General features: G+C 42.3%; 1 protein-coding gene across 1 annotated transcript in view; it reads right to left on the reverse strand.

The window, feature by feature from the left end:
- The window catches only part of FGD4 (FYVE, RhoGEF and PH domain containing 4), a 231,835-nt gene extending 217,777 nt beyond the window's left edge, over positions 1-14,058 (reverse strand). Inside the window, exon 1 of the mRNA XM_068970926.1 lies at positions 13,893-14,058. Within this exon, the coding sequence (XP_068827027.1) occupies positions 13,893-14,058 (166 nt within the window). The remainder of the gene's footprint in view (positions 1-13,892) is intronic.
- Positions 14,059-18,237: the final 4,179 nt, after the last annotated feature.

Consider the following 18,237-nt stretch of genomic DNA (forward strand, 5'->3'; position numbering starts at 1 on the left):
TATATGTATATTGTATTGATATGTATTATGTTAAGATATACACGCTATATTATTCTATACTTTCTATTATACAGCCACTCATTATAGCCTTTTTAAATGGGGTAAAAGAAGAGAAGGGCAGTTTTGTCTCTTTTTTTTCAGAACACCTCAAATTTAATAGGATTCTTGAAAATTAACACTATTTACATAATTTCAAAGTTCAGTATGTAACCATCACCTTGCTAATGAGATGTAAGAGAAAGCAGTGGAGGCCTGAATTAGGCAAGTATTCCCAAGAGGTCTGGTTGCACAGCAAAGACCAGAAAGCTATGCTTTGTTTCCATCTTCAGAATTGTTTCTAAGTTTCTCCTTTTCCTTGATAGGTCTTTTTTTCCCCTTCCTCATTCGCTATAGTTGACCAGTTGCCCTTTTTAAGACTCCAGATAAACTGGATAAAAATATCAGAAACAGTGTCTTTCCCATTACTAAAGATCAATAATTAGTATCCTTATATTTAGAGAGATTAAAAAACTGGCAATAAGAAATTTATGGAGGTAGGAAAGTACAGTGGTTAAAAGCTGGAGTTTAAATCTTAGCTCCGTAATAGTGAGAAATAACAAGCAAAGACAAAAAAGGCTGCTTAAGGAGAGGATACAAGGAATTGGAAATGACAGATGTAAGGTAATGAAACTATTGACAACGTAACAAAGCATTCTGAGGCCTTTTAGTGGAGGAGCAACCCAGGGCCTACAAACTCCAGTACAAACTCTTGTGCCAAGGCATATCACAGTATCAGAAAGGATGCCAGGAATAATCAGAACTGTTACACTAAAAGGAACATCTAGTCCATGAAACCTCAAAGAGAACAAAGTATACTATTCCCATGCCTTTCCTAATGATACACTCCTGCACAAAATCAGTACATATTCTTGATAAAAGAGTACATGAATGGTGTAGATGCAGAAGGACAGCTAAGATCAGTGACAGAATATTTTAGAGTGCAAGCTGGGATTACTGGTCAGAAAAGGTTACATCTGACATTCTGTCTACGCTACAGGCACCAAGACATCTTGCCTCTCTTTGAATATTTTCATAGGGAATTCACAACCATCAAAGGAAATCAATTCCATATTCTGTCAGCATTGTCAGAAAATTCATATGTTGAAGCAAGATATGATGTGCTGCTTTGGGGTTCTTCTGTTGAACCAATATTTACTGAGCCCTTGAGTGGACTTTGAGGAGCAATGGCAATGAATGACTCAATTTAGGGACTGGTGGGCCAGGCACAGGAAATAGAAGGAGAAATTTAGTCAAGAAGTTGAGGTGGCTGGCAGGAATTAATTCAGAAGGATTTTTTTTCTAGGAGGGTAGAAGAAAAATACTCAGGAAAAGGGGAAATCTGGGTCTTATTCCGATGGGCTCTTTGCAACCCCATGGTGTGTACCCTGCCAGGTTCCTCCACCCATGGGATTTTCCAGGCAAGAATACTGGAGTGGGTTCCATTCCTTCTCCAGGAGATCTTCCCAACCCAGGGATAAAACCCGGGTCTCCCTGACTGCAGGCAGACTCTTTACTGTCTGAGCCACCAGGGAAGCCCTGGGGCCACGCTCAATAAATCTTTAATCCAATCTTCTGTTGATGGTGGGACTGTGTTCCCTCCCTGTAGTTTGGCCTCATTATGGCAGAGGTAATGGCAACCTCCTTCAAAAGGACTTATGCCAGGGCTGTTGTATTCCATGCCCTTGAACTCACAGCAGGCCAATGTCGACCCATGCCTACACTGGAGACTGCTGGACACTCACAGGCAAGTCTGGCTTAGTTTCTTGTGGGGTTACTGCTCCTTTCTTCTGGGTCCTGATGCACAAGGGTCTGTTTCCCCAGTCCTGTGGAAGTTCTGTAATCAAATCCCACTGGCCTTCAAAGTCAAATTCTCTTGATGTTCTCAGCCGCTTTGCCAGATCACCAGGTTGGGAAATCTCTTGTGGGCCCTAGAACTTTCACAGCAGTGCAGGAACTTCTCTGGTATAACTGTTTGCCAGTTTGTGGGTTGTCTGCTCAGTGGCTCTATGGTGGGGCTCACACGCGATGCCTCCCAGGTCTGTTGCTGTGAGAGCCCTGTCCCTGTCACAGGCCACTGCTGACCTGTACCTCAGCAGGAGACACTCAAACACTCAAAGGCAGGTCTGGCTCAGTCTCTTGTGGGGCCCCTGGGTCCTGGTGTGCACAAGGTTTTGTTTGAGCCCTCAGAGCATCTCTGGCGGGCATGAAGTTTGATTCTAAAAGTGATTTCGGCCCTCCTACTGTCCTGTTGGGGCTTCTCCTTTGCCCTTGGATGTGGGGTATCTTTTTTTGGTGGGATCCAACATTCTCCTGTCAATGGTTGTTTAATGGTTAACTGCAATTTTGGAGTTCTCACAGGAGAAGAGGAGAGCATATCCTTCTATTCTGCCACTTGGAAAACTCAGCAGTGGACACAAGACCGGAAAAGGTCAGTTTTCATTCCAATCCCAAAGAAACACAATGCCAAAGAATGTTCAAACTACCACACAACTGCACTCATCTCACACGCCAGCAAAGTAATGCTCAAAATTCTCCAAGATAGGCTTCAACAGTATGTGAACCGAGAAACTCCAGATGTTCAACCTAGATTTAGAAAAGCTTTAAAAAAGGATTTAAAAAAGGCAGATATCAAATTGCCAATCTGTTGGATCACAGAAAAAGCAAGAGAGCTACAGAAAAACATTTACTTCTGCTTCATTGACTATGCTAAAGCTTTTGACTGTGTGGATCACAACAAGCTGTGGAAAATTCTTCAAGCGATGGAAATACCAGACCACCTTACCTGCCTCCTGAAAAATCTGTATGCAGGTCAAGAAGCAAGAGTTAGAACTGGACATGGAACAATGGACTAGTTCCAAATAGCGAAAGGAGTACATCAAGGCTATATATTGTCACCCTGCTTGTTTAACTTATATTCAGAGTACATCATGTGAAATGCTGGGCTGGATGAAGCACAAGCTGGAATCAAGATTGCCGGGAGAAATACCAATAACCTCAGATATGCGGATGACACAACCCTTATGGCAGAAAGTGAAGAGGAATTAAACAGCCTCTTGATGAAAGTGAAAGAGGAGAGTGAAAAGGCTGGTTTAAAACCCAACATTTAAAAAACGAAGATCATGGCATCCAGCATCATGTCACTTCATGACAAATAGAAGGGAAAAAGTGGAAACAGTGAGAGACTTTATTTTGGGGGGGTCCAAAATCACTGCAGATGGTGACTGCAGCTACGAAATTAAGATGCTTACTCCTTGGAAGAAAAGCTATGACAAACCTAGACATCATATTGAAAAACAGAGACATCACTTCACCGACAAAGGTCCATACAGTCAAAGCTATGGTTTTTCCAGTAGTCATGTACAGATGTGAGAGATGGAAATAAAGAAGGCTGAGCACCAAAGAATTGATGCTTTCAAACTGTGGTGCTGGAGAAGACTCTTGAGAGTCCCTTGGTCAGCAAGGAGATCAAACCAGTCAATCCTAAAGGAATTCAACCTTGAACATTCACTGGAAGGACTGATGCTGAAGCGCCAATATTTTGGCCACCTGATGCGAAGAGCTGACTCACTGGAAAAGACCTTGATGCTGGAAAGATTGAGGGTAAGAAGAGAAGAGGTGGCAGAGGATGAGATGGTTGGATAGCATCATAGACTTAATGGACACGAGTTTGAGCAAACTCCGGGAGAGGGTGAAGGAAAGGGAAGCCTGGCGTGTTGTACTTCGTGGGGCCGTAAAGAGGTGGACTGGACTTAGCAACTGAATAAGAACAAAGGGGAGCAGAAGGCTAAGCAGGAAGTGGATAAAGAGGGTGGGAAGATATGTGCCTAGAAGAGCCTGCTTACATTTGGGGCAGTAACTTGTCTATAGGTACAAGTGTAAACAACCAATCACATCCAGGGAGACAGTGCTAGATCAGATACACATAAAACGCAAAAAGAAACCCAGACTGAGGGTAGATTTGTGTTAATCCCAACAAAAATACCAAAGAATTTATTATTTGAACATTTCCCAAGCACTGTTCTAAGCCCTTAAAAAAACTGTTTTATTCTTCCAACAACTCCATGATGTAGGTAATATACGTTACTACCATTTTATAGATTAGGAAACTGAGTCAAAAAGAATTCCAAATCACCCAGTTAATTAACAGAGAAGAATCCAAACCCAGTCAATTTAACTCCAGAGCCCACAGTCTTTTAAACCACTATAGTGTCTTCTTCTCACCTTGATCTCTAGGCCCTAACACAACTGGTTGTCCAGAGCAATCACTGAAATACTTCTTGAAGAGCCAAAAGATCCAGCTTTAGTGGGATCTTAAGAGGCAAAATTTCTAATGAAGGATATATGGATCTGAAAAGAGAACACAGAAATACTAATACATTAAATGGCTTATGGGTCTGAATGGAAACCTGTGGGTAGAATCATTTTTCCAACTTGCTATGGCTTTCCAGCTTGTGTCAGCAGGAAGGTGCTCCAATCAGCATGAGCCAGCACACAGGCTCACGGGTGACTTCAAAGGCACAAGCCAGATGTGTAGTCTTCCACAAAGTGTGGATGAAACACAGTCAAAAATGTGCCTTCCTCTGTAATATGACCACTCTGATCTCTGCTCTTATACCTAACATGATCTTATACCCTGGTGTTTATTATATATAATTTCCCCCCTTCTAGGATGGAAATTTGTCTAGGAAACTTGTCTAGGAATTTGTCTAGGTCAAGGTATTTGTCTTATTCATCTCTGGATTCCCAATACCACTTATCAATACTGGTACATCATCAATCTGACAGCATTAAGATAGCATGTTTTAGGGGAAAAAAAATATTTCATTAGTCAATATTCTACAGAGGAAGTAAACATGACTCTTTAAAAGCTGTCATTTTCTACAAATGGCTTTTAGTAATTAATTTTAATTAAATTTGTCCATAACTTGAGAACCTCCCACACATAAAACACTGCACTTGAAATTATAATAACCCCTAAGAAAGTGAAGAGGAACTAAAAAGCCTCTTGATGAAAGTGAAAGTGGAGAGTGAAAAAGTTGGCTTAAAGCTCAACATTCAGAAAACAAAGATCATGGCATCTGGTCCCATCACTACATGGGAAATAGATGGGGAAACAGTGGAAACAGTGTCAGACTTTATTTTGGGGGGCTCCAAAGTCACTGCAGATGGTGACTGCAGCCATGAAATTAAAAGATGCTTACTCTTTGGAAGGAAAGTTATGACCAACCTAGACAGCATATTGAAAAGCAGAGACATTACTTTGCCAACAAAGGTCTGTCTAGTCAAGACTATGGTTTTTCCAGTGGTCATGTATGGATGTGAGAGTTGGACTGTGAAGAAAGCTGAGTGCTGAAGAATTGATGCTTTTGAACTGTGGTGTTGGAGAAGACTCTTGAGAGTCCCTTGGACTGCAAGGAGATTCAACCAGTCCATCCTAAAGGAGATCAGTCCTGGGTGTTCTTTGGAAGGAATGACGCTAAAGCTGAAACTCCAGTACTTTGGCCACCTCATGCAAAGAGTTGACTCACTGGAAAATACCCTGATGTTGGGAGGGATTGGGGGCAGGAGGAGGAGGGGACAACCGAGGATGAGATGGCTGGATGGCATCACTGACTTGATGGATGTGAGTCTGAGTGAACTCCGGGAGTTGGTGACAGACAGGAAGGCCTGGCATGCTGCAATTCATGGGGTCACAAAGAGTCAGACAGGACTGAGCGACTGAACTGAACTGATTCTTCAGTTGAGGTATCATATAATTTATGTGGTTCTACATCCTGACTTTTTGGCCTCCTAAATGTACTCATTAACATTACGTTTTAAAAGTAAAATAATATATGGTACAGTCATAGCACTTTTAAAGGCTACTATTAACACATGGCCTAACACAAAATCCTGCCAGAGGCCCCAGAGAATAACCCAGCCTTGCAGAGCAGGCTGGATACTTCTCTGCAGCAAGGATTCACTGGGACTCAGTGCAGTCCCCAGAATGGAAGCAGCTCCCTGGTGTCTGCAGATCCTGCAGTTGGTGAAGTTGACAGCTTAATTTCAGTGAACAGGTATGTGTGTGAGTCAGGCACAGAGACTGGGTTTCTGTGCACTCTATTCCTGCGTAAGTGAGGCAATAATATAAAGTTGATTATGGGCTCTCAGAGTACTTGTTGGTGCTAATTCCACTCACTATTAACTTGCACTCCAAGGACAGGTTAATTCTAGATGATACTCTACAATGACAAATTTATTTCTGAAAACATGCACATTCACAACTCCTAAAGTGTGTGCCTAATGCATGACTATTCCGGGTTTAATAAGATTAAACGTTTGCATGAATTTCAAAAGGTCCATCTCTATACCGAAAGATTACTGGTAAAGGTTTAACCAACCAGTCATTAAAGTGATCAGTTTTGAATATAGAGTATTCCATTATAAACATCAATAACAGACAGTTAGGAGCCATAGAAAGCTTTTGACTATGGGAAGAATATGACCAATACCCAGATTAAAAAGAATTAATTGGGGGCTGGGGGCACTAATGTAAAATGGATAGCTGGTAAGAGAAACAGCCTGAAATAAGACAAAGGCCACCATCATGATATGGAGACTCAATAACAACTGGTGGCTGACTGCATGGCAAGTAGATAAGAGGAAAGAGTAGATTTAAAATAAACTTTGAAGCCTGGAAAAGCCACGTTAATAATACCTCTAAGAAAGTCAGGAGGAGGGTCTAGACTGCAGCAGAAAAAGGAGTTGAAGTTTGGTGCCCTCAGGACATTTACATTTATTCAGCTGGGGTGGTTCAGTGGTAAAGAATCAGCCTGCTAAGCAGGAGATGTGGGTTTCATCCCTGGGTCAGGAAGATGCCCTGGAGAAGGAAATGGTAACCCACTCCAGTATTCTTGCCTGGAGAATCCCATGGACGGAGAAGCCTGGTGGCTACAGTCCACGGGGTCGCAAGAGTGGAACAAGACTTAGTGATTAAACAGCAAAAACACAGATTAAGAAAAACAAGCCCAGGGGGTGGATGACACCACCAAAGAATAGAGGAGGCAGGAAATAATGGGAAAGAGAAAATGGGAATGCTGGAAGAGAGAAAGGACAAAAATGAGCTAGTCAAAGGAATAAACTTGTAGATCCAGTGAAGTACGAAAATCAAGACCAAGAAAAGAGATTTAAATAGAAGCAAATAGGAATTCCCTGGTAGTTCACTGGTGAGGACTAGGTACTTTCACTGCTGAGGGCATAGATTCAATCCCTGGTCAGGGAACTAAGATCCCACAAGCTGCAAGGTGTAGCCAAATTAATTAACTAATTTTAGGAACAAGAAGAAGAAATAATGACTCTTTGATCCATGGACTACAAAATGGATGCTGTGTTAGCAGGCATGAAAACAACATAAACATCTCCATCAGAGCTCTTGAGTGGCCAGGTGCACTGTCAATGAGCAGTAACATTTTGAAAGGAATCTTTTTTTCTGAGAAGTAGGGCTTAAAATATTCAGTAAATCATGGTTGTAAATGGATGTTCTGTCATCCAGGCTTTCTTGTTCTATTTCTAAAGCCCAGACTGAGTAGATATGGTATAATTCTAAAGAGTTATAGGATTTTCCGAATGGTAAATGAGCAATGGCTTCAACTTCAAGTAACCAGGTGGATTAGCCCCTACCAAGAGGGTCAGCCTGTCCTTCGAAGATTTGAAGCCAGGCACTGCCTTCTCTCTAGCTATGAGAGCATTAAATGGCATCTTCCTCCGATGAAGGCTGTTTCACCTACACTGACAATCTGTTGTTTAGTGTAACCACCCTCATTAATTATCTGAGATAGATCTTCTGGGTAAGTTGCTGCAGTTTCCAAGTCATCCTTCCTATTTCACCTTGTCCTTTTATGCTATGAAGATGACTTCTTTTTTTAAACATCATGAACCAACCTCTGCTTGCTTTCAACTTTTCTTGTACAGTTTCCTCACCTCTTTTGGCCTTAACAGAATTAAGGAGAGTTAGGGCCTTGCTCCGGAGAAGGCAATGGCACCCCACTCCAGTACTCTTGCCTGGAAAATCCCATGGACGGAGGAGCCTGGAAGGCTGCAGTCCATGGGGTCATGAAGAGTCAGACAGGACTGAGCGACTTCACTTTCACTTTTCACTTTCATGCATTGGAGAAGGAAATGGCAACCCACCCCAGTGTTCTTGCCTGGAGAATCCCAGGGATGGGGGGGCCTGGTGGACTGTCGTCTATGGGGTCACACAGAGTCGGACACAACTGAAGTGACTTAGCAGCAGCAGGGTTATTAAATATGGCTAAATTTCAGTATTGTGTATCAGGAAATAGGGAAGCCCATGGAGAGGGACAGACAGGGGAAAGCCCAGTTAGTGAAGCAGTTAGAACACATGCATTTATAGTCTTTATGGATGAGGTTCGTGGTGCCCCAAAACAGTTACAACAGTAACATCAAATATATCACTCTTCACAAATCACCATAACAAATATAATAATAATGAAAATGTTTGAAACATCACAAAAATTATCAAAATGTGACACAGAGACACAAGGTGAGCAATGCTGTAGGGAAAAAAGTGCCAAAAGACTTGACACAGGGTTGCCACAAACCTTCAATTTGTGGGGGAAAAAAAGAAAAAATACACAGTATTTTTGAAATACAATAAAGCAAAGTATGCCTATAAAACCCTAACTATTTTAAGACCAAATCCACATGCCCAAGAAGCACAGAAGTAACGGCCTTGAGCCAATCTCTAATTCCTACCCCAATAGGTCCAGGTTGTCTTCTCTGTTACCAGTTAGATCCATGACCCTAAGTTTTTCTCAGTAGAGGAAAGGAATGCAAGCAAAAACATAACTATGTATTAAAACTCTCTCAACATTCTTAGGTTCACAAGCTTACCTGGCTACTCACTGAAAGACGACTGACTACTCTTTAAACTGCTCTTGGCCTTCCAAGAAATAAGAAAACTCTTCCCGGTTCCTATTTCTCTGAAGGACTTTTCTTATTTCAAAGTCACTCTTAAGCAGCTTCTAAGAATAACTGATAAGATCACCATTACCACTTTATTATAAACCTTTAGATAGTTTGCTTAGATCATTGTTTCAAATATAATATGCACTTGTTATTGCTACAAACAACATTAACCCTAACATATGTGAAACACAGTACTTGCACTGCACTTTGCCTCCGAAGCCTGAGAAACCTTAAGAACTAGTATTATAAGTATGTATTATGAGCATGTGAGTACTGGAATCAGAGAGACCTGGTTCAAATTCTCTCTCAGAAGATTAGACTGGTTGCAGAGCGCTGAAACTTGGTTTTTCCTTTCCTCTAAAATGATAATACCATCTATCTTGCAGTGCTGCCATAAAAATAAGTAAAACACAAACAGTCCTGGTTCACAACCAGCATTCAATAAAAACAATTACTCTTACTGTTTTGTTTAGGCCCTAACTCATGTCCAACTCTTGTGCAACGCCATGGACTGTAGCCTGCCAGGCTCTTCCGTCCATGGATTTTCCTAGGCAAGAATACTGGAGTGCATTGCCATTTCCTTCTCCAGGGGACCTGTCTGACCCAGGGAGGGAACCTGTGTCTCCTGCATTGAAGGCAGATTCTTTACTGCTGAGCCACCTGAGAAGCCTACAATTACTCTTACTGCTATAACCTGAATCTTCATCCCTCCTTCTTCAACAAAGGTAAAATTAGTCCTCTAAAAGTGCACAGGATATTGGAGTATGTGTTGAAAAAAGACCCCTGGGTTGGGAAGATGCCCTGGAGAAAGAAACAGGCTACCCACTCCAGTATTCTGGCCTGGAGAAATTCATGGACTCTATAGTCCATGAGCCACTTTCACTTTCAGGAAAAATCTGCCTTCCATCCTAACAAGGGTGAGAAATGGAAAAATGAAATCTACTTATAGGAAGTCTGCACATCAAATAGCGTGGAAAGCCCTTGACCACAAAGGACCCAGATGCTGAATAAATTACAACAGATATGCTTTTAAATGCATTGCTGAAATCATAAGAAAACAAAGGAGATTCCTAAGGACAAGAGTAAAAAAGAAAAAATAAATAAATAAATAAGCCTAAACCTAGGTGGTAGAACCTAGAGCCCAGGAACTTCCGCTCTGGCAGTATAGGACATGAGTCTTGAGCTTGTGAAACTCGAAAGGGACTGAACCTGGAACCCACATTGAAGGAGTTACACCTTGGTAAAAAGAACGGCCTAGGGCTTCCCTGATAGCTCAGCTGGTAAAGGATCCGCCTGCAATGCAGGAGACCCCGGTTCAATTCTGGAGTCGGGAAGATCCCCTGGAGAAGGGATAGGCTACCCACTCCAGTATTCCTGGGCTTCCCTGGTGGCTCAGCTGGTAAAGAATCTGCCGCAATGCAGGAGACCTGGGTTCGATCCCTGGGTTGGGAAGATCCCCTGGAGAAGGGAACAGGCTACGTACACCATTATTCTGGCCATGATAGTCTATGGGGTTGCAAAGAGTCAGACAAGACTGAGTCACTTTCACTTTCAGGAAAAAATCTGCCTTCCATCCAAGAGAAGTCTGTAAACCTACACAAAACCTAAGTGGAGAAATTAATGACAACAATGCTGATCTTCCCTAAGCAAACCTGAGCTAAATTTTGAAGAAATGCTTGGCTAATCAAAGTGGCCATGGTTGGAAGTAGAAGCAAATATATTTTCTACAGAAAATCATCTTCAATAAAGCTTCTTCAAGATTCTCATAAAACTAAGGAATAACTGAGGAGATAAGCTACCTTCAATGATATTCAATAGATACACTCTCCCTCAACCCCAAGGGCTTTGGATATTCAGACTATGGAAAAGAAAAAAGGGAAAACAGAAAAAAAGCTGGACCAAAAACAAAAACACATGCACACACACAAAATAAGAAAATTTTCATTCTGCTGTGTGCATAAAATATACCTTAAATATAGGTTTTTACCATAATGGAATTACATGCTTTATGTGAAGTGTGGTAAGAACACTGCCTTTAATGCCAGGCATACCTGAATCTGAAACTAGCTAAACAAGTACTAGTTTAAGATTCCCAGCAAGTTTAGTAAAACTTTCTGGGCTTTAATTTCTTTAGCTGGAAAATGAACATAATACTCCCTATCTACTAAAATTGTTGTGAAATAAATTCGCACACATACATACTTACATGTGTGTCACAAACCACAGTTCTTGGTACAGAAAATGCACTCAATAAATAGTATGAACATCACAGGAGAAGGATTTTCATTCATCCAACAAGTAATTACAGTGTCTCTTACGTGCCAGTCCCAGCGCCAGACTTTTTGGGAAACAGATAATGACTCCTTGCTATGTGCTGTATTGCTGGTTTGTGTCAGACATTCATCAATATAAGCTTACTTTATCCTTCCACAATCTTAAAAAGTTCTGTTATCTCCACTGTCCAGATGACGAAACTGAGAAATTAAGAAACTTGATTCAATTCATACAACTGACAGTGTAAGGACTTCAAATTGGGCGCTATATGACCCCAAAGCCTATGTCTTAATTTAATTACCTCACCTGGATGAGGACATCCCCATTCAGATATATATGGAGGATGCACTTGGTAGACTGCCTTCTTTTTCTTTTTTAGGAAAAAGCAGAGAACTCTAAAAATAATGGCTTTCACAATCATAGAATATAACATAACATCATTAAACTGAATTCTCTACATTCTTGACCTTTCAGTTTTTGTTCCTTCTTCAACAGAGAAGGTAACATTTCAATTCTAAGGAACATCTACTACATATGCAATGGGTCTAAATGTTGTAGTTTTCATTTATAAATATTTTTCTAGGTACTAGAGAGTAAATTGGCATTTCTTGGAAATTTAAACATGGTTTACTTTTTGATGAGGGGAGGATCTTACTTATATAATGATAACAGATAAAACTTAACAGGGAGGCAGATAAGACTCAAAAAAGGAAGCAATTTCTAAAATGTTTTCATCTCACCAAACTGAATAGTTTCAGACTACTTTGTAAAATATTAGATCACTCTCCAACAGATACTACAGATTACACTATGATAAAGACAAACAATTATTCCATACAGTAATTAATTTTCAATCTTGAAAATAATGGCAACAAAAACTTTTGAGTTCTTTTAAACAATACTGAGACAACCTAACAGATCTAGAAAAGTTATTGCAGGTTCTCCACCTCAATTAAAAAAAAAAGTGTTCTGGATTTTCTCCTAAGGAAAAAAGAGAATAGAAAAGAAGAAAGGACTCTTCTAAAGGCACAGCTGTCTTGTAGAAATGGTTTACAGACTGCTCACTCCTACTTCCAGGAGAGAAATTCATCCTCTGTTCACCGACTCAGAGTTTGAAATTAAGCATGTGATTTTAAGTAACAGTAATTTTAAATAATAATGATGTAAAGAAACTGGATCCCTTTACCCTCAAACTGAAAACTGCTGATGATTAAGAAAATCAAGTAGCTCAAACAATTTAAAAATTGATAAATAAATAACTCCAAAACAAAGTAATGAACTTTCACTTAAAATGGAAGAAAATCCTCTTCTATTCATTTTAGAGTGACTCACAGCTAAATCTGGAGGAGATTTTAGAGATTATTTCACCAGTCTTCACTTTAAAGATAAGGAAATTGAGAGCTAAAGCACTGTGATTCAATTACCCATCCCCTGGAGAAGGGAAAGGCTACCCACTCCAGTATTGCGGCCTGGAGAATTCCATGGACTGCATATGTATAATCCGTGGGGTCGCAAAGAGTCGGACACGACTGAGCGACTTTCACTTATATATTTTCTCACATCATTATTTCTTCCCTTATCTAATGTAGCTATAAATTTGTAAGTCATCATCCATCATGTTTTTCTGCCCTGTGAATACTACAGCTTCAAGGCAAGGACAGAGAAAAATTTTTAAGTTCCGATACTTCACATTTAAACCATCATAACAGCTTTGCTTAATAAGAATAAAATGAGTGTAAGTGAATAAAAGAATTATTATTCCCGCCACTCAAATAAGGTTTCTGCCTCATAACTGGTCTACATACAAGCCATCTCTGGTTTTTGCACAATAGGAGCGCAAAACCGGGGGCAGGGACTTTAAAGAAAAGTTTCGCAATTCAAGAGAAAAATCCCTGGTGTGCCCTACATAGTTTCAAGCCTGCCTAGAGAGAACAGAATGCCTTTAAAGAAAGAAGGAGAAAAATTGTGGGCTGGAATAGGTCAGTTTCAGGATTTCTTCCAAGAATAACAGTCAATAATTCAGAATTCAAAATACCGCATTACTGATCATCTTAATTAAACAACACAAAAACACAATAAAATTCAAGTTCTTGAAAGTAAGAATATGTTTCCTTCTGAGAGACCTGCAGTTTTTCACACTCAAGCGTCTTTTTCAAAAGGGAAAACTGGAGCACTCGAGATTGCTCGTCCGAAGTCACTCAAACACGAGTCTACGGGACCAGGGTGGATCTAGCCTGCCGCATTCATTGTATTAATCCTTCACATGGTCTGCCCGAAGCAATTTAGCGAAAAAACTTAAACCTCAGTATGTAGAAAACGGTTCTTTTTAATTCCTAACCAAACTTATTTTTTTTTAAATGTTATCCTTTACTTCTGGAATTCCCTAGTAAGTGACCTCCAGGACAGGTAGTTCGGTGCCAGGCGCGCTCCCGCCTAGGACCTTTGGGGGAAGGGACACAATTCGCTAAGCGGCTGGGCTGCCCGGAGCGGCCCCCGGGAAACTCTCGGCGCCGGCTCCCAAGGCTGCTGCGGACCCGACGCACCTGCCGGGCAAAGGCGGTCCCTCACCTGCGACAACGCCCCCGCCCACCCTTACCTCCCGAGACGCTTACCTGGGGCGTCTGCCGAGGCCTGGCCCCTGGACGTGGCCGACTCGGCCCAAGCCAGGTGCGACGAGGGCCGACTCCAGGGCCGCGGGGTCCCGAGCGGCAGGTAGGAGGGGTTGGACTTCCGCCGAATCGCCACCCGCCTGAAGTTGTAGTCGCCCTCGCCGCTCATCTGGCCGCTTTCATTCGCGGCTCGGCGCCCGCTCCCGCCCTCAGCCAGCCGCGAGCGCGCGCTCGGCGGGCACCTGAGGGGAGACCTGACCCAGGGGGGCGTCGCTTCCATGACAGACTCCGTGCGACTCGACAGGGGCAACTTCTGCTTCGAGTCGTCTGCAAGTGTCTCCGCGTCCCTTCCTCCCAGGACGCGCAAGGCCGCGCAGCGAGTTTGGCTCCGATTCCCTGTGCGGCAGCCGCCACGCCCGAGTCTCTGCGGCTAGCGCTCTCACCTGACGCCGCAACGAGAGCGGCGGGTTCTGGCTACCGCCACCCCCTTCTCTCTGGACCAATCACCGGCAGAGACCCCCGAGAGCGCCGAGAGCTCGGCCTGTGAGCGCCACTGCTGCTGCCGCCTCCTCGTCTCTCCCGGGCAGTAGCCCAGGACGCGCGGTGCCGCCGGGAGCGTCCCGGGCAGCTCCGCCCTCCCTCTCCCCCGCCCCCTCCCGCTTCCTTCTCCCCTCCCCCGCCACTGGCCGACTGGAGCCGAGGGGGCGCTCACCTGCCGACGCAAACCTGGAGTGCTCCGAAGGTCAGCCGCGCTCACCGGTGGGGCACACGCACTGGGCTCCGGCAGAAAGAAGAGATCCTAACAGCTACTCTGAACTCTGTACAGGGCCTGCCATCCTCGCAGACGCGTAAGACAAGGGTCACACGTGTGTCTCAAGACGCTACTGAGCCCTTGATAATGATCTTACTTATGTTGTAGAGCTACCCAGTGAGGTAAGTATTTCAGATAAGGAAACCAAGATGCGGAACTTATACTGGGTCACTTAGTACTGCACGGCTAGAATGCTTACCTGAGGCTCTGCCCCAAAGTTTGGCCTTATCTCACTCAACCAAAAAATCTTGCCGGGAGCATTGAGACAGAGAAAGGTGAAAAGGTGCGTGAACGTAAAAGAAAAGGTGGCGCTGACGATCCGCAGGTTTCCTGAAGAACATCAGCCCCTCCATCACCACAAACACTTTTGGGGCTTCGTTAGTAATGCTCTTCAGATTCCTTTAATTTGTCGAGTCATTTTTTAGAAGCGTCAGCTAAATAGTAAATTGAATTTTTTTTCCCATTGGTTTGCTTACCTGCATTTTATTTTATTTTATTTTTATTTATTTATTTTTTACCTGCATTTTAGAATTCATTGAAGTGAAGAGGCTGAGTTACAAAACCACAGAGATAGGAAGTGAAAGAGCAGCGTTCCAAGTATCCCAGCTGAAGCAGAAAGAATTCCCCAACCATCACTCCCACCTTGGAAGTCACCCCACATTTTTCTCGGATGGACCTTCACCCAGGTAACATCTCTTCCATCTCCCTGAAGTATGTCCCATAACCCAGCCCTCCTCAAGAAGCCTTTTAGGAGGCAGTTCAACTGTCTTAGTCTCCTTGGCCATTACTCCAACAAATGTACCCTTTAGAAGAAACTGGGAGACCTGGATCCGATCCCTGGGTCGGGAAGATCCCCTGAAGAAGGAAATGGCAACCCACCCCAGTATTCTTGCCTAGGGAATCCCATGGGAGGAGGAGCCTGGTGGGCTACAGTTCACGGGTCGCAAAGAGTCGGACACGACTGAGCGACTTCACTTTCACTTTAGAAGAAACTACACGCATAGTTTCTAATGCATCCATTCTGACCTTGTTAAAAGGAGCTTTTGCTCCCTTTGGATTTATTATCCCTGTATCACTATATTGTAACTATTGTTATTCTTTCTCTGTAATTGTGTTATCTACTACACTATATGATATCAGAAGTGATTTAAACAAGTGCTTTCACATATAAATGAATAATGAAAGAGGTTTTACCTCCGTATGCATAAGTTAACTATAACTTAAATGCAGGTTTTTTAACATAATTTATTTGGTTCAATAAAAAGGCAATGTGGGGTGGAAGCAAAAAAAAAAAAAAAGAAGGTGGTGTTGCAATCAATAATACCATACTGGAGAAGGCAATGGCAACCCACTCCAGTACTCTTGCCTAGAAAATCCCATGGACGGAGGAGCCTGGTAGGCTGCAGTCCATGTGGTCATGATGAGTCAGACACAACTGACTGAGCGACTGAGCGACTTCACTTTCAGTTTTCACTTTCATGCATTGGAGAAGGAAATGGCAACCCACTCCAGTGTTCTTGCCTGGAGAATCCCAAGGACGAGGGAGCCTGGTGGGCTGTCATCTATGGGATCGCATGGAGTCGGACACATCTGAAGTGACTTAGCAGCAGCAACAGCAGCAACCTACTTCAGAGTGACCTATTTTTAAGTGAGAAAGATGATAGCAATCTTCTCTTTTAAAGAACTGGCTATTGAAAAGTTCCCCCCAGGTGCCTCCCTGCTACTATTCAGTATCGGCGCTTACTCTTTCTGTGGAGAACTGCAGTAAACATACCTATATGGGGCAAAAAGATACCTTATCAGATGTATGTAAGGCAGCAGTTTAATGCTTCCTCATTTGGATATTTTGACTTGTCTACATTATACATATTTCTATTTCTTGGCTCAAGTTGTTCACATTACGTAAGATAATATTAGTTTACAACAGTGGATGTTGTATTTTCAGGCATTCATACATCATCTGACATTTCCTCTAAATGTTATGATGCTTATTATTTTCTGATAGAAACCATTTCTAAAGGACTTTGCATTTAATGACTATATTTTTGCAACATTAAATAAATAAGAGGTCAACAGAACTTTATTTGATCTCAAGTTATTATAGGCTAGAATAGAACAAAAATTTTGAAAATCATTATAAATGATGATATAGTCCTTAGGTACTATTTTATTTGCTTATATAGCCAACAGAAAGTTCGATAGTAATTCATTACCACATGTTGAGTGAGAACTATGCTGGGTCCTGAAATACAGAGATGTATGCAATACATAGTTGCTTATACTCCATGTCTCCGTGACTGAGACACTGCTGAATGCTGACTAAATCATGTATCTTTCCTTAGGCACACTAAGAGACTGATTTGAATCTTCCCTTACAGTTAGGTGGAGCCACCTAACTAAATTCTTCAAAACGTTTTGTGGGCTTTTGTAATGTGTGTCACCTTCAGGCCTGACTTTAGCACACTGGACATCTTCTCCAACTGCCCCCTAGAATGCAAAGTGGCCAGTGGGGGAACCTGAGCCCTTAACCATGGTGGAGCCACTGTATGGAGAGGAGCTGGCAGCCCAGAATCACCCGTTTGCTGTGAATTAACACAAAATCAGACTAGCAAAATGCATAAGAAGACTAAACTAATTCACGTTCCTTAAATATTATCTTTATATGTTCTAGTGTAGCAAAAATAATGTATATATTATGTCTCAATTCTAATTAAAATGTTTTAAACAAACATTCAATTTAATTTTAACATAACCAGTCTCAGATTGGTCTAGTCCCTAATAAATAAGATAAAACCAAAAAGGAACACTAAAGAAAAAAAAATAAAAATCAATAAGCAATTTTAGCTGTTGGCAGAACATCACTTCCAAAACTAGAATTTAAGAGAAATCAACACTTTATAGCAGATTCACTCATTTTAATCTCACTCAGTTCAGTTCAGTTCAGTTCAGTCGCTCAGTCATGTCCGACTCTTTGCGATCCCATGAATCACAGCACACCAGCCTCCCTGTCCATCACCAACTCCTGGAGTTCACTCAAACTCGTGTCCATCGAGTTGGTGATGCCATCCAGCCATCTCATCCTCTGTCGTACCCTTCTCCTCCTGCCCCCAATCCCTCCCAGCATCAGGGTCTTTTCCAATGAGTCAACTCTTTGCATGAGGTGGCCAAAGTATTGGAGTTTCAGTTTCAGCATCAGTCCTTCCAATGAACATGCAGGACTGATCTCCTTTAGGATGGAGTGGTTGGATCTCCTTCAGTCAAAGGGACTCTCAAGAGTCTTCTCCAACACCACAGTTCAAAAGCATCAATTCTTCAGCGCTCAGCCTTCTTCACAGTCCAACTCTCACATCCATACATGACTACTGGAAAAACCATAGCCTTGACTAGACGGACCTTTGTTGGCAAAGTAATATCTCTGCTTTTCAATATACTATCTAGGTTGGTCATAACTTTTCTTCCAAGGAGTAAGCGTCTTTTAATTTCATGGCTGCAGTCACCATCTGCAGTGATTTTGGAGCCCAAAAAATAAAGTCTGAC

The sequence above is a fragment of the Capricornis sumatraensis genome, chromosome 4 (genome assembly GCF_032405125.1).
Source record: "Capricornis sumatraensis isolate serow.1 chromosome 4, serow.2, whole genome shotgun sequence".
NCBI lineage: Eukaryota > Metazoa > Chordata > Mammalia > Artiodactyla > Bovidae > Capricornis > Capricornis sumatraensis.